The 14,440-nt window shown below is 32.1% G+C and overlaps 1 protein-coding gene, 1 long non-coding RNA gene and 1 other non-coding gene across 3 annotated transcripts; 2 read left to right on the top strand and 1 right to left on the bottom strand.

Moving 5' to 3' along the window:
* Positions 1–4,192: 4,192 nt before the first annotated feature.
* LOC145822620 (uncharacterized) lies at positions 4,193–5,733 on the top strand. The gene is made up of 2 exons (XR_014364170.1): positions 4,193–4,309; positions 5,225–5,733. It is a non-coding gene; the product is annotated as an uncharacterized LOC145822620 (long non-coding RNA).
* Positions 5,310–5,412, top strand: LOC114318829 (U6 spliceosomal RNA). Its single transcript, XR_003649115.1, has one exon. It is a non-coding gene; the product is annotated as a U6 spliceosomal RNA (small nuclear RNA).
* Positions 5,734–9,602: 3,869 nt separating the features above from the next.
* Positions 9,603–13,768, bottom strand: LOC114318796 (uncharacterized). The gene is made up of 5 exons (XM_028265757.2): positions 13,154–13,768; positions 12,586–12,658; positions 12,234–12,460; positions 10,203–10,275; positions 9,603–10,038 (listed from the first exon to the last, which is right to left on the bottom strand). The coding sequence occupies exons 1-5, from the start codon at positions 13,247–13,249 to the stop codon at positions 9,881–9,883; spliced, it is 627 nt and encodes a 208-aa protein (XP_028121558.2). The 5' UTR covers positions 13,250–13,768; the 3' UTR covers positions 9,603–9,880.
* Between the last annotated feature and the right edge of the window lie 672 nt (positions 13,769–14,440).

Raw genomic sequence — 14,440 nt, 5'->3', positions numbered from 1 at the left:
TTCTAAGACAACAACAAGGAGATGGATGTCCTACCTTAGTCTTGTGCTTAAGGTCTAGGAGCTCAAAGTAGCAATCAACACTTCAATCCTCAAGCAATTCCAAGCAATTCAAGATGAAAACCAACTCCTCAAGTCTCTCTCTCTCTAGGGTCGGTTGAGGCTCAAAATGTGAGAAGAAATGTGGGTTTAATCAATACGTGGAGTGTATACAAGGCTCATGTGTGTGTGTGTGTGAGTGGCCCACTTAGTGGCAAGTTGGTAATTATGGCAAGCTCTGCAATTAACTCATTTTAATCTAATTTAATCATACCTAATCAGTTTTCAGATAATTATACCATAAAATCACATTAATTCTGACGATCATAGAACACTAATCGGTTTCTGATTCGGCCGCCGATAAGGCCTTCAATTAGCAGTTTATACATATAAGCATGAACAGATATTCATACGGTCAAACAGATAGGATGCAATTAACTAACATATACTCAATCAATTCAGTTTCCAAATTCGGTCAGTTAGTTCAATATTTCATTCAGTTCGATTATCAGTCATGATCAGTTCAGTTATCGGTAATCAATGTTTAACGGTAATCAGTGGTGAGGGTTATTACAACATCATGTAATAATCATGCAAAACTCATACAATAATCAGTGATATGTAAACATTGACCTTATGCAATAACCATGCAATTATTGCTCTACATTGCATGCAACCATTACATGTTTCTAATATTGAAGTTCACATCATAAAATACAAAACATTGAAATATGATAATCCACAATAATAATAACATCAGTGAATGTAAACATTCACATTCACTGAAATACCAACCTAATAAGCATTACATTGATACATGAAGGTATCCACCTACTGCAAAAACACAAAAACAAGGAAGTGAACACCTACATTATAATCCCATAATACCACAAACATGAAATAACCAATGATATGTCAAAATATAGCTATGTCCATATTTTGCACTGCTAATCCTAAATTGAAAATTTTATTGCCATCATTACACATAATTATAGATTAGATAAGTTCAAATTCACACCACCAAATATAATGGCAATAAATAATATGCAAACATCTGCCCATAATGATATAATTAACAATATGTAAACATTTACATTGTTCACACAAAGTGAATATTCACAACATTTAAAAACAGAGTTTTATATGAACGCAGACAAAAACTATAACCTTATTCAACAAAATAAACTTGCATCTCCATCTATTCTAGAAAATGAAGTTGAAAGCAAAAAACAAAGTATACAATCTTTTATATAAATCCAAACATTAATGAACATGCATCCCTAAATAAAATTATACTAACCTTGAGACGAAATTATCTACTCGTTCTCTCCCTAAATTATGTAAGAAACAGAGCATAAACGAACAATACTAATGTAGTCTTGATTCATCATCTTCCTCCAAAACTAACAAAACCCTAGCACAACGAAACAACACCACAATGAGAGTGAAACTGAATCACAATCAAAAGTGTAAATCATAGTAATTGCCAAAATAGAAGGATAGTAAAAAAGGAAACATTTATATTCTTTGTTAAAAAAAAAAAAACTTATGAATTAAAAGTATAAACATATGGGACTAACTATGTTATAAATTTCTTTCACGAACTTCTTGTGTTAGAACACTCCTAAATGTGATTTATTAATAAAAATCCCTTAATTTTATAATACTAATTCTTCTTCTAATTTAACTACTATTTTTAATATCACAATGAATATTTATTTTACTATTTTATAATTTAATATATATCATTCAAAATTATTATATGATAATTACACTTTTACAAAATGATATAACTAAAATTATCAAAATACATAAATAATTTAACTAAAATTAATATATATAAGTATTTATGTAACAATTTTATAGAATGATAGTGCCAATATTATCAAAATAAATAATTAAAACCATTCTTGAATTTTAATTTTAATTTTAATTTTAAATTAAAATTATTCTTTTATAACACATTGTACTATCAAATATTTATATATAAAAAAATAGTACGTACATTGCATGGGTCAACTGTTAATTTGTCATTGAAATTATGTTCTATTAAGTGTGTACACAGAAATAAATAGGTGTGTTAATATAGAATTACTCCTATGGTGGTATTGACACTATTTGTCTCATATTTTTGTTTTCCCAAAATACTCCTATTGGAGTTTTTTGTAAAAATCATACAAAGAGACAAATAAGACTTGAACGGATGACTCTGGGTTTAATAATGAAAATTCTTATCATTTGAACAACACATGCTATATGGGCATATGTCTTTATTATTGGCTTCGTTTGGGAAGTGACTATTTTTTAGGTTTTTTGACTATTTGGCTATTTTAATAGGCTATTTTAATTTTTGTGTTTGGGAAGATGAGATGAATTTTTATTTGAGTTGTTGTATTGAAAAATGTGTTAAAATGATGTTTAAAGTTAAAATGACAAATTTGCCCCTAACTTTTTATTTTTCAAAATTAACTAAAGGGGCAAAATTATAATTTAACAGCCGACACATAGCTGTCCGTGGCACAGTACCTACACTGACAGTGTAGGCTGCTGCTTGTCCTCTAGCTTTTCTTTTTTTTTTTTTTTTTTAATAGAAAGGGTTGAAAAGTAGACTTTTTGGCTTATTTTTATTTTGAGGCTATAATAGCCTCAACCTACTCTTCCCAAACACCCCCATTATGTTTATAATGTTAGTTTTTTCAAGTTACACACACATTAAATGTGTGGACCGCTAGTATATATATAATCTATATCCCTATATCACCTTTTATTTTCTAAGCCGTCCAACATCTTTGTTTGCTTTCCTTTCTTTTCTTACCATCCAAACAAAAAATGGAGGCTCCTCTCCAATTGGGTATCCTAATTGAAGGATGCTGTTGGGCCATCTTTGTTTGCTTTCCTTTCTTTTCTTACCATCCAAACAAAAAAAGGAGGCTCCTCTCCAATTGTATATCCTAATTGAAGGATGCTATTGGGCCACTGTAGCCCCACCATAGAGCCCTCATTTTCGAGTCATTCAATATGTAAAGTTCGTTGAGTATTCCAATCCTACAAAAAATCATGTTGATTGGATAGATCGATAATCACTTGATTAGATCACATTTGTAAAAATAATTTATTTTAGAAGTCATACTTATCGTTGATAGAAATGTGATATGATCAAGTAGTAATTGATATCTGATCAATGTTATTTTTTTTAGAGATAAAATGCTCGATGAACCCTACATATTGAACATTTCAAAAATGAGGCCACGGAGGCCCAACAGTCCCTTCCAATCTGATTTGGACTGGAGAGAAGATTTGGCCACCAAACAAAAAAAAAAAAAAAAAAAAAAAAAAAAAAACCTAATAATAGAAAGAGTAATTAAGGAAGAAGATAACTACATACCCCTCAAAGGGTGTGTATTATATGCACCGTATAATTATAGAAGAGAATTATATAATTTCATACTTTATAAGTCATAACTTAAAAAAAAAAGAAAAATCATAACCAAACATAAGAAAGTCATAACCAAATATCTTAGAATAATATCATAACTAAAAAAAAAAAAAAAGCATGACATAGACATGAAGTGGCTATAATAGAATTCTCTTACACTATGTTTGGGAACCAGTGAGAGAAAATAAAAAAAAAATGATTATTTAAGTTATAAAAGAAAATAAAAAAAAAAAGAAATAATTGCGATTTCTCTCGTTCTTGTTTAGATAAGTAAGAAATAAAAGAAAAAAAAAACGATTGTAATTTCTCTCATTCTTGTTTGGTTAGATTTCCTAAGAGAAAAGAAAATAAATTATTTTATGTTATATTATATTATATTATCAAAATAACTTTTTTATATTTTCAATCATTTTATTTCTTTTATTTTTATAGGGACAAAATTAGTATTATGAAAATATAAGAATCTATTGATTCTTTTCTCTTTCAATCTCATCACTTTTGAGAAGAATAGAAATGAGAGTTATAAGAGAAATATGTTTCTCTCTATTTCTCTCCACCTCTCTCAACTTAAATTATTCAAACAATTAAAAAAATATCTCTTCGTTTCTTTTATTTTTCTCTCCAAAACAACCAATCCAAACATAGCGTTAATTTCTAATCTGTGGAGGGCAGATTCAATTCGACCAATGAAGAATCAATAGACAAACACCACACCTATATACATACATACAGAGAGAGAGAGAGAAAAAGTATACATACAGGTGATGGCTACGATTCGATGGAGCCCGAGATGTGTCTGTTGGAATTCACGAAGATGGAAGCAGACACCACCATAAAGTCAGTCTGATTTAGGGGTGAGCAGCGGATATACCGATCCGCCAAAACCGACCGAACCGAACCGATCCGCCACATTTTGGACGGATGCGTGATGATGAGCGGACGGTTGCGGATTGATTTTCTCCAATCCGCCAATTTGGCGGACGGATGGCGGATTTGAGATTTTTTGGCCGCAACCGAACCGCCAAATCGCGAGCACCTGTAGTAATTTATAAGACTTTGTATTTTCAATTTGTTTAAATATTATGTTTGTGTTTTCAATTGAAAAAGAGTTTAAATATTTTGTTGAAAAAAAGTTTTCAACTTGAATATATTTTTGAATTGAAAAAAATAAACATATTATTCATCTATATTTTTTAGTTTTTAAATCTAACTCTAAAAATAATAAATAAAAAATATGATATATGCTGGTTGGTTTTTGTTTTCAAAAACATATGTAGATGTAACAATATAGAGACATTCAATCTCTACTACTGCTCTGTTTATGGTTTTGATGGTTTGAATTGTTATTATATTTTAAGAATCACAGATTGTAATACTTTATAGGGATGAATCATGCTGTAATTGTAATATGTGGATGAAACATACAGTGATCGTGATATTCTAAAGTTTCAAACTTTCTTTCTTTGGATAAGGCATACAGTGATTGTAATACTTTTTTAAGTCATTGACTGTAATACTTTTTTTTTTCTTTTTTTTTTTTAAGGAAGTGCACAAGTTGAATTATGTTGAAAATTTATAAAATTTTAAACCGCCAAACCGATTCGCATCCACCCGCCAAACCGCCAATCCGCTCAATCCACATCCGCCGGATTGGCGGACGGATGCGGATTGATTTTCTTCAATCCGCCAAGCTGGCGGACGGATGGCGGATTGGAGGTTTCGTGGCCGCAACCGACCCGCGCCCACCCCTAGTCTGATTGATGTCGTCCCAGTCCCACATCGAAACTTCGACGTTATAGACATGGAGTTTATAAGAAAGAAGAAAAGAGAAGACGTTGTCCCTTCGGGGACATCCGATAAAATTGGAACGATACAGAGAAGATTAGCATGGCCCCTGCGCAAGGATGACACGCACAAATCGAGAAATGGTCCAAATTTTTTTCTACCTTTTTGCTTCGACAAATTTGCAGCAGAAGAATCGGAGAGCTAGGGTTTCGTATACTTTTTTGCCTCAATTTCTTTGAGAAATTGGTACAATCATCGAAGAGATGGCCTTTCTTTTTGCAGGAATGTATATGTTGTATGTATTTCGCTATCTCCTTGATGCCGATGACTTCAGGGACATTCTCTTCATCAACAGCAGCTGATTAGTAACTGTTTACAATTGATTCTAAATTCATTTTTATTTTTATTATTGTTTTTTCAAATTTAAGTTTAATATCCTCTTCTTCTAGACTTAAAAGCTACTAGTTTTGTTTCAATTTCGTTTGTCCAGAATGAGTGACTTTCTAGGGTTTAAACGAGCTTGGAAAAGGACAAATCACTTCAAAGTTAAACTTTTGTTTCTGACTAAAAGTGGTGAGATTTGGTCTATGGATGGAGTTAATTGTTTCTGAACTTGGCCTCATATTTGGATTCTATAAGACCAAATCTCATCATGCCCTATTGTTATCTTGGTTATTTATTTTCATTTATTCGTGTACATGTACGTATGCATATGCATACCCTGCATCCTCTCAAGCATGATATATTCATACCACTACTTGGTCTGGTTTAATTTGGATCTATTGGAACTCTGTGGAGTCTCTATGATTTCAACAGCAAGCTCTTGATCTTGGGTTAATCTTCTGGCTGACATTTTCATCTTGTTCGTCAGTGCTCTGATCAAATAGTCAATTTGCAGTTAGTGAAATTTTACTTCTTATCATACAACCGGGTATTTCATAACATTTCAGCAACTAGTTTAATCTATTGAGCTTGCTTATAAATAATGCACTCAATTTCAGAATGTCTAGCTTGGATCCTGAAGATGTAGTAGAATAAACTGTATACATAGCATTTCTTAAGCCCTTGTGGTATGCTTGTAGGCAATGTATCAACAACTCAGATTAGAGTGGTATGCTGTACACAACACATTTCAATTACAAGGTACTGAAGGAAATCATCAATGACTGCCAAGCCATGGTTTTTTATGATCCACCAGGGAAAATGTTCAATTGGAACATGAAAACATGACTAAAATGGTCTTAGTTACTCATCGAGATGGAGTGGCAGAAAGGAGGAGATTCTCGAACGAGGAAAAGGAGGAAAAGGATCCATCGACTTCAAAAGAATTGAAACAAGGAGCTACATGGGGTGACAAAAATTGAATTTTATTGGTAGTGACTTGGGTTGGTTTGGGAAGTGGCTTTTTTACTAAAATATGAGGTGGAAAAAACTGAAGTGTTTGGGAATGACTTTTTGACTTTTTACAAAAAAAAAAACATGTACAAAAGTAGAGAGAATGGGAAGGAACTTTGACTCTTTGTATGACCTTTTGGCTAAAAACGCCAATTGTCAAATACACCCTTATTACATCCCTCTCTTCTCATGGTGATTCTCTGCTCCCCCTTTCTTTTTCTTTTTTTCTTCACTCTTTCCAACCTCTGCAGCTGGTCATTTCTTCCTCTTTCTTCTGTTTTCATTAACCATATCAATTTGCGTTTATCTGTATTGGGGGCAACGCATGTTGAGTTCAATCATTTATCCTGTCAAAAATGGAAATTCACAAGATTGTTCGAAGGTGTTATTAAGATTTGTTTTTTCCTATTTTCATTTCTTTTATCACTCATTGATCCCTATTCTCAAAAAGTAGTTGTATTTCTTTCTGTAATAAAACTTTTTAACATTGGTTCTTTTTTGGGTGAATGAGAAAGCCTTATGTTGCACAAAGGCAAGGGGTAGCATGGAATATGAAACCATCAGCCACAATTACTTAACAAGCTGGGGGAAACTTAGGCTGACCCCCAAAAAGTATATATATATATATATATCTTTTCTTGCTAATCAAGTACAAGGTAATTGTGTTGGTTAAATAAAGCTTTGTCGTCTGCCTTTGATTAGACTAATGTTTAGATTGTTTAGGATTTGCCATATGCTTTGCTTTGTTTTCATTATTCTTGGATATTTGTATTCAAATAAAGAATTTTGCCTTAGCTATGTTTGATGTTTTCGCAAACATTGGTTCTTATTTTTGTTTTTCTTTTTATTTCAGAAAGACCTGTTATGTATTCAGGGAGTGATGCATCAGGGCGGGGGAACAATAAACACCCAAGAAGTTATTTTTGAATTTTTAAAAATTATTTCTTTTCTAAAAAAGAGAAAACCATATGAAAATATTGAGTTTCTTTTTTTTTTTTCCAGCCAAATTAGCTTTTGAAAATTTTTCAGAAAATAAATTCTGAAAACTCAACCGGACAGAAGCCTCCTGCAGTCAGCGCCAGACCTTCTGGTTTGCAGATGGATTTCTTCAGTGAACTTCGGCGTGCAATAGGTGATGCAAATGCCAGCTCTGACACCTAAGATCGAAATCACAACTTGAAGCTTTTGTTTGGCTTGGACTTTCTGAATACTTTGGACTGTATGAGCAAGGCGGTTTATTGTATGTGTTCATCAAACCTTGAAGTATTCTACTAATTAGGCAATTTCTAGTTTATTAGGCAAAAAAAGTATGGTTTTGCGCTTGGCACATGCATAGAAGGAACACAAAGTTGTATCAATATGTTGTGTGTGTACGTCTTGATTACAATTGAATGGGTAGATTAGGTCCCATTATAGAGAATCTATTTAGATTATCTTGGCTTACACTGAAAGATTTTGATCGTCTACGATGGTTGTTTTATCCATACGTTGCTTGCTTAATATCATAAACTGGCTATTCATCTTGTATGTGAATGCAGTAGTATTCGTGTATGAAGGTATGTACTTTATGTGGTGAGTTGGGTTAAAATTGTTGATGCATTTTACTGAGTAATGTGAGTGATGGCTGTGTTTGGTTATTAGCATCTCTTTTGATATTTTCGAAGAACAGATTACAAGAGTTGCCAAAACACACGGGTCTAAGACACAACCACTTGTCTAAGATTTTTTGGGTAGGCACTTGTCTGAAGATTTGCTAATGCTGTGATGGAAGAAATTATAAAGATAGGATATGCTGATTCTTATCGAGTGATTGAACTGTTGACCTTGTGAACTCTGGTTCAGATGATTTTCAGCTTCCTAGACTTCTTTTGATCTTTGTCTCGAGTTTGGCAGTCTGCACTTGGTCCCCTGTTGCCTTTGAGTGAATGTAAGTCGGCCCATTTTACCAAGTTTCACATATTTTGCAACTTGTGCTTATTGAATGAACCAAACTAGTTGTGATGACCAAAGTGTGTAGTACATGTTTTGCATTTGTCGTGACATTGTGTACATTGCAATCAATCTGCCCTTGTATTTCTACTACTCAATCTGCCCTTTTATAAATACACATTTAAGTGGACGAGACTCTTATATAACACATTTTAACACACTTTAACTACATTAGGGTACTTAGGCCTCGTTTGGCAACCGAACTTTTTTGTCAAAAAGTCAAAAAGTTACTAAATTAGTCAAAAAGCTAACAACCAATATCAAAAAGTCAAAGATTCTCTTTTCTCTCTACTTTTTGCACATCTTTTCGTAAAAAGTTAAAAAGTCATCCCAAAAATATTAGTTTTTTTCAGTCATATTTTAGCTAAATAACTAAAAAGTTACTAAATTAGCCTGTTTCCAAACAAGGCCTTACTCTCTAAACTTTTTTAAAAAGAAAGAAAAGAAAAAAGGGCCACTTTACACACAAAATCAGGCTCCACTTTTATCATTTTTTTTTGTAATATAATACACTTTCACATACAAATTTGAACAGTTCATTGGAGATGCTTTGTCCTTTAATTTGATAGCAAAGTAGAAAAGGTTTTTTGTGCAATCAGTTTCACACAAGCAATCATGAAAATGAAATTAGCATCTATTTACATTTTATAGGATGAAATTCTTATAGAGCATGGTGAAATTTCTCCCATTTCAATTTCTACTCTGTGGTTTCCTTTTTGACCTGCAAGGCTTGCTCCTCATGAAAGCAAGGTTTCTAGTTTGATTCCAGGGCTTGCCAAATACATGTGCCTTGCAAGTACCCAATTATACAAAGTATGATTAGGGTTTCTTGTTAACCAAATATATATATATATATATAAGTCAGCTTTCATGATTATATAAAAGCTTTCAACCTAGCACAAAGATTTCCCAACAAACCAAAAAAAAAAAAAAATGATCATATTTAAGATGCAGCAAAACATACAGGAATTAGGGTAATCAATAGAAAAATGAATATAGTGTATTAGCTCAATGTTTCAGGATATCCAATTAGATCAGTAGATAGATCATTGCAGGGCTCTGTCATCCTATTTTTTCTTTCACTATATAACAAATGCCGTCGTTGAATGCAATTAGATAAATATAAACAATTGCATACCTTCAAGAACAAGATGCTATATCATCATCATCATCATCATCAATGAAACCAAAAATTGATACATACAACATTTTGATTGAATTGGAAACTTCACAATTAGATTATTCTTCTTTCCACACAGGAATTATTCCTTGTGCTGCTAAACGCTTCTCAACCCAGAACACAACATGTTTTGCAGTGATTTTCTTCTCATCAACGAGGAAAGGCTCAACAGTGCTCACTACAGACCCGTAGGAGGACAGAGAAAATCCTTTCGGACCTGTACAGTTAGAGAGAAACTATGATTTACAAATTACATGAGCAATGGGTAAATCCAGACCGACTTTAGCAAGAGTCTCATGCACTAGATTTGCTCATTTTTTTATGTGCAATGAGGTAGTAGCCAAGGGAGCATAGTTTCAAGTTTGCCAACAGATAACTTACCTGTGAGAACTCCATCAGGGAAGAAGGCCCAAAACGAGTAAGGATAGTCCTTCTTTAGAAAGTAACCTTCTAGCTGTTTCAACATGATCAAACACCAAACAAAATGAGCGACAATCACGTGTTGTTTGGTAAACATTTATAGTTTATTGTATTAAACATGTTTTTGTTTATTTTTGAAAAAAAAATAAAAACAGAACAATATTCACATGTGATTTTAAAATTTGTTTTGAAATTAAAAGGCGGTGGCTAAAGATGGCGGTTAGTTATGGGAGGTGATATTTGGTGTGAGGTAATGGCCATAGGTGGTTCCCGGCTGCCAGAGGTGGTGAGTGGAGGAGGTCTCTGCTGACAGTGGGCTACGGATGTCCCCGGTGACGGTAGGCCGAAGGTGTGGGTGGTCAAATGTGGTGGTCGGTGGTTGGAGAGGGTGGGAAAGAGGAATGAAAGGATGAAAATTTATTTTTTAACCATATGAACTACATTTTTGACAGCCAAAAAAAAATATTACAGAACTTTAGTAAATTTATTAACTGTTTATAATTTTTTGAAAATAAAAGTATACACCAAACGACTTTTGGGGGTAAATTATAGTTTTCACCCCTATAGTTTGACTAAAATTTTATTGTAGTTTCTATTATTTCAAATTGAATAATTTGATCTCTACACTTTAAGGCCCTATTTGATTGTGGGATATGAAGATTGGGATTGGATATTATATCCGGTGTGGTCCATATATCTCATGTTTGTAATTTTTTTTTGAAGAGGATATAATATCCGGTGGGATTATATATCCCCCAAAAGTGGAGGATATACAATACCACCACCCCATTATATCATATCCCTTTGGTTGGGATATGATATAAAAAGTCCAATTTACCTTTTTGTCTATCTAACATAATATAATTTAATATATTTTTTTGAATTTAATATAATATAATTATTGAATTTAATTTAATATTATTGAATTTAATAGAATATAAATATTATTGAATATAATATAATATAATATAATTTAATTTAATATAATATAATATAATTTAATACAAATTTTGAATTTAATATAATATAATATTATTGAATTTAATTTAATATAATATAATTTAATATAAAATTTTGAATTTAATATAATATAATTTAATATAAAATTTTGAATTTAATATAAATTTTGAATTTAATATAATATAATATAATATTATTTAATTTAATTTAATATAATATAATTTTATTTAATATAATATGATATTATTTAATTTAATTTAATATAATATAATATTATATGAGGGCAATCTTGGAAATTGCTTGTTATATCCCACAATATATTTTGTAAAACAAACATGCATAACATATATCTAATCTTATATATCAAGTCAACAAACATGACTTGGGGGATATACTATCCAATACCTATATCCTATTCATTATATATCCAGACTAAATCCCACATCATATTAATCCCACATCATATTATATCCTCCATTTTATATCCAGTGAAATAAACGGGCCTAAGTTTAGTTTCAATTTGGTCATAATGTTCAAATTAGAGTTTAAAATTAATGATTTTTTAACACCTACCACTTTTTTGAAGGGTACATGTAGAAACAATTAACACAAATTTGGACAGAAGGACCAAATTGAAATCAGACAGGGTAGAATTAAATTGTTCAATTTGAAATAATAGAAATTACAGTGAAATTTAAGCCAAACTGTAGAGGTTAATATAATTTACCCATGAATTTCTAGCATTGTTGCAAACAAATAGATGCTAAGTGTCCATTTTGGTCAATGTTTATGTTTACAAAAGTTCTGAGAATTGTAAACGAATAGGATTGAATTGTTGAGATGGATTAATAGTTCCCATTATAGAAAATTGAATCTACTCCAACCAACAAGACTCTGGTAAATTTCTGGACTGATTTTTCTGGCTTCATAGCTTTTCTGATTTGTTTGTTGGGGTTTCTTAGTATGTATCATTAGCCAAACTAGGAGTTGTTAATGACACAGTTTTGGTAAGATTGGGAGCAGAGGACTAACCCTGTTGTCTTGAAAAGAAAGCTCAAGCTCTGAGATATCTTCTTGAGCTTCAAGAATTGCTTTCAGTGAAGGGATCACTTCCTCCTCCATCAACTGCGGTAGCGGCTTGGCAGGAGCCTTGGCGGGAGCCTTTGGTTTTGTGGGGGCTGATTCTTTTTCTTCGTCTTCTTCTTCTTTGGCAGCCTCTGTTTTCACCTCCTTTGTGTCCTTTGTTTCAGCAGCAGCAACTAATTCATGACCATCATAAATGTCATCAACAATAAGACCCAAAAATACCTATAAAGTGAGGCCTTTTAAGAGTTTTGAGTTCATAACTGGACACATTTGGAGTGATAAAAAAACAAAGCCATACCAGTAGGTGTTGATGATTCTTGCACGGCAGAGCAGGTGATTCTTTGGCGCAAAGCGACTAATTTGCTGACCATCTGTTTATGCAATATACCCATAAACACAACCACATATCAAGCATTTTAACCATTTTGGTAGTTTTTGCTATTGTTGCCAATACAATTTCAGGGATTGGAAAAGAAAATACATCAAAATTGGTATCATGAGGATCCACAAACTTGGATCGACTTCGCTTTCTAGTTGATTTGCAAAAGCACAGTTAAGAGTCTACATTTTGTTCAAGCTGGTCCCCCAAAAAATGGGAAAAACTTACGAATGTGAACTTCGAAATTCGTGATTTTTACTGTACAAATTTCAGAACCAATCTTTATGTTAAAAAAAAAAAAAAAAAAAAAAAATTTCTCTGTTTTTTTGAAAATGTAAAATAGCAAAGAAGTCTTGCGGAGGAAAAGCAGTGGATGAGATTAAAAAGCACCAATTAGCATAGCACTATACTACAAGAAAGAATGACTAAGAAATTATTTACAGTAAAGCCAATATTATATAGAAATGTGTAGTTTTAGGGGAATTACCAATGGAAGTGTGGAGGTGGCTTTGGCTTTGTGACTGCTAAAATATGAAGACGACGGAAAGCTTGAAATCGCTATCGATCCTCCTGTTGTTGCCATTTTTATAAGAGAGAGCAAGAGAGAGAGAGAGAGAGAGAGAGAGATTGAAAATTGGAGTTTGAATTGTAGTTGATAACTGGTATGTTCTTTGAGTGAGTCAGTAGAGCATGTTTGGTTTTCTTGTTCCCCTATATTCTTGAGAGTGTCAACCTGGGTGCATCCCTGTGTGTGTTAGAGAGAGAGAGAGAGAGAGAGAGAGAGAGAGAGAGAGAGAATGTTTATTAAAACGGAAGACAGAGGAGCAGAGTAAGAAAGGAGTAAGAGGAGGAGGGAGAGAACCAAGAGAACAGAGGAGAAGAGAAGAGCCCTTGTCATCCACACAGTCTGGAATAATACATGCCACTGAATTATTTTTTATTGATTTTTTCCAAAGAAAAAAATATTTTACATTAGCCTCTTGTGCACAAGGCAAATTTCAATTTCAATTTTCAAAACTGGTTCCCTTTTCTACCTGTACAATTCAATTTTGTTTCTTTTTCCCTTTTTTTTTTTTTTCCTTTTTTATAGAAACGTAACACTCTAAAAAAGAATTCTTTAATGTATTTTTTGCAAACATAAGACTCTAATACTTTAACGTAACATAGTTAAAAACTCTTTTGTATACTTTTCTCCAACGTAACATTCCAACACTCCAACGTAACACTAAAAAACTCTTTAATGTATTTTTTTCAAATATAATACTCCAACATAACTTTTCAAATGTAACACTACAATGTGGCGAGCAAATGAGTTATTACACATCCAAAAAGACTAATGGATCACAAGATATGGGACTATATGGATCACAAATCCAAAATATAAATTTTATTGGTCAATCACCCTAATAAAAAATCATTATTTCACCAATTTTTCATCACCATTTTACATAATAAAATGATAAAAAAACATAAGTCATATAGCATACATATATATCCACCCTATTTTTGTTTTTGTGCATATAGTTTTTCCAGTTAAGAATTTAACAAATTAATTAGGTTTCCACAAATAATATTTATCACCTTATACACTTTTATCGTTTTATTTCACTTGCATATGTGTATATATATATATATATATATATTATATATATATGACATAAAGTAAGGACATATATATGTGAAAAAATTAATAATACAATGTACCAACCAGATAGCTCATATTCCAAACAACTATGTATAGACATACATGTATGAAATATGTATTGGAAAGAAC

This window comes from Camellia sinensis, chromosome 3 (genome assembly GCF_055761805.1).
Source record: "Camellia sinensis isolate YWXY chromosome 3, ASM5576180v1, whole genome shotgun sequence".
Classification (NCBI taxonomy): domain Eukaryota; kingdom Viridiplantae; phylum Streptophyta; class Magnoliopsida; order Ericales; family Theaceae; genus Camellia; species Camellia sinensis.
The sequence above is the reverse complement of the archived record's forward strand: the minus strand, read 5'-3'. Positions and strand labels throughout refer to the sequence as shown.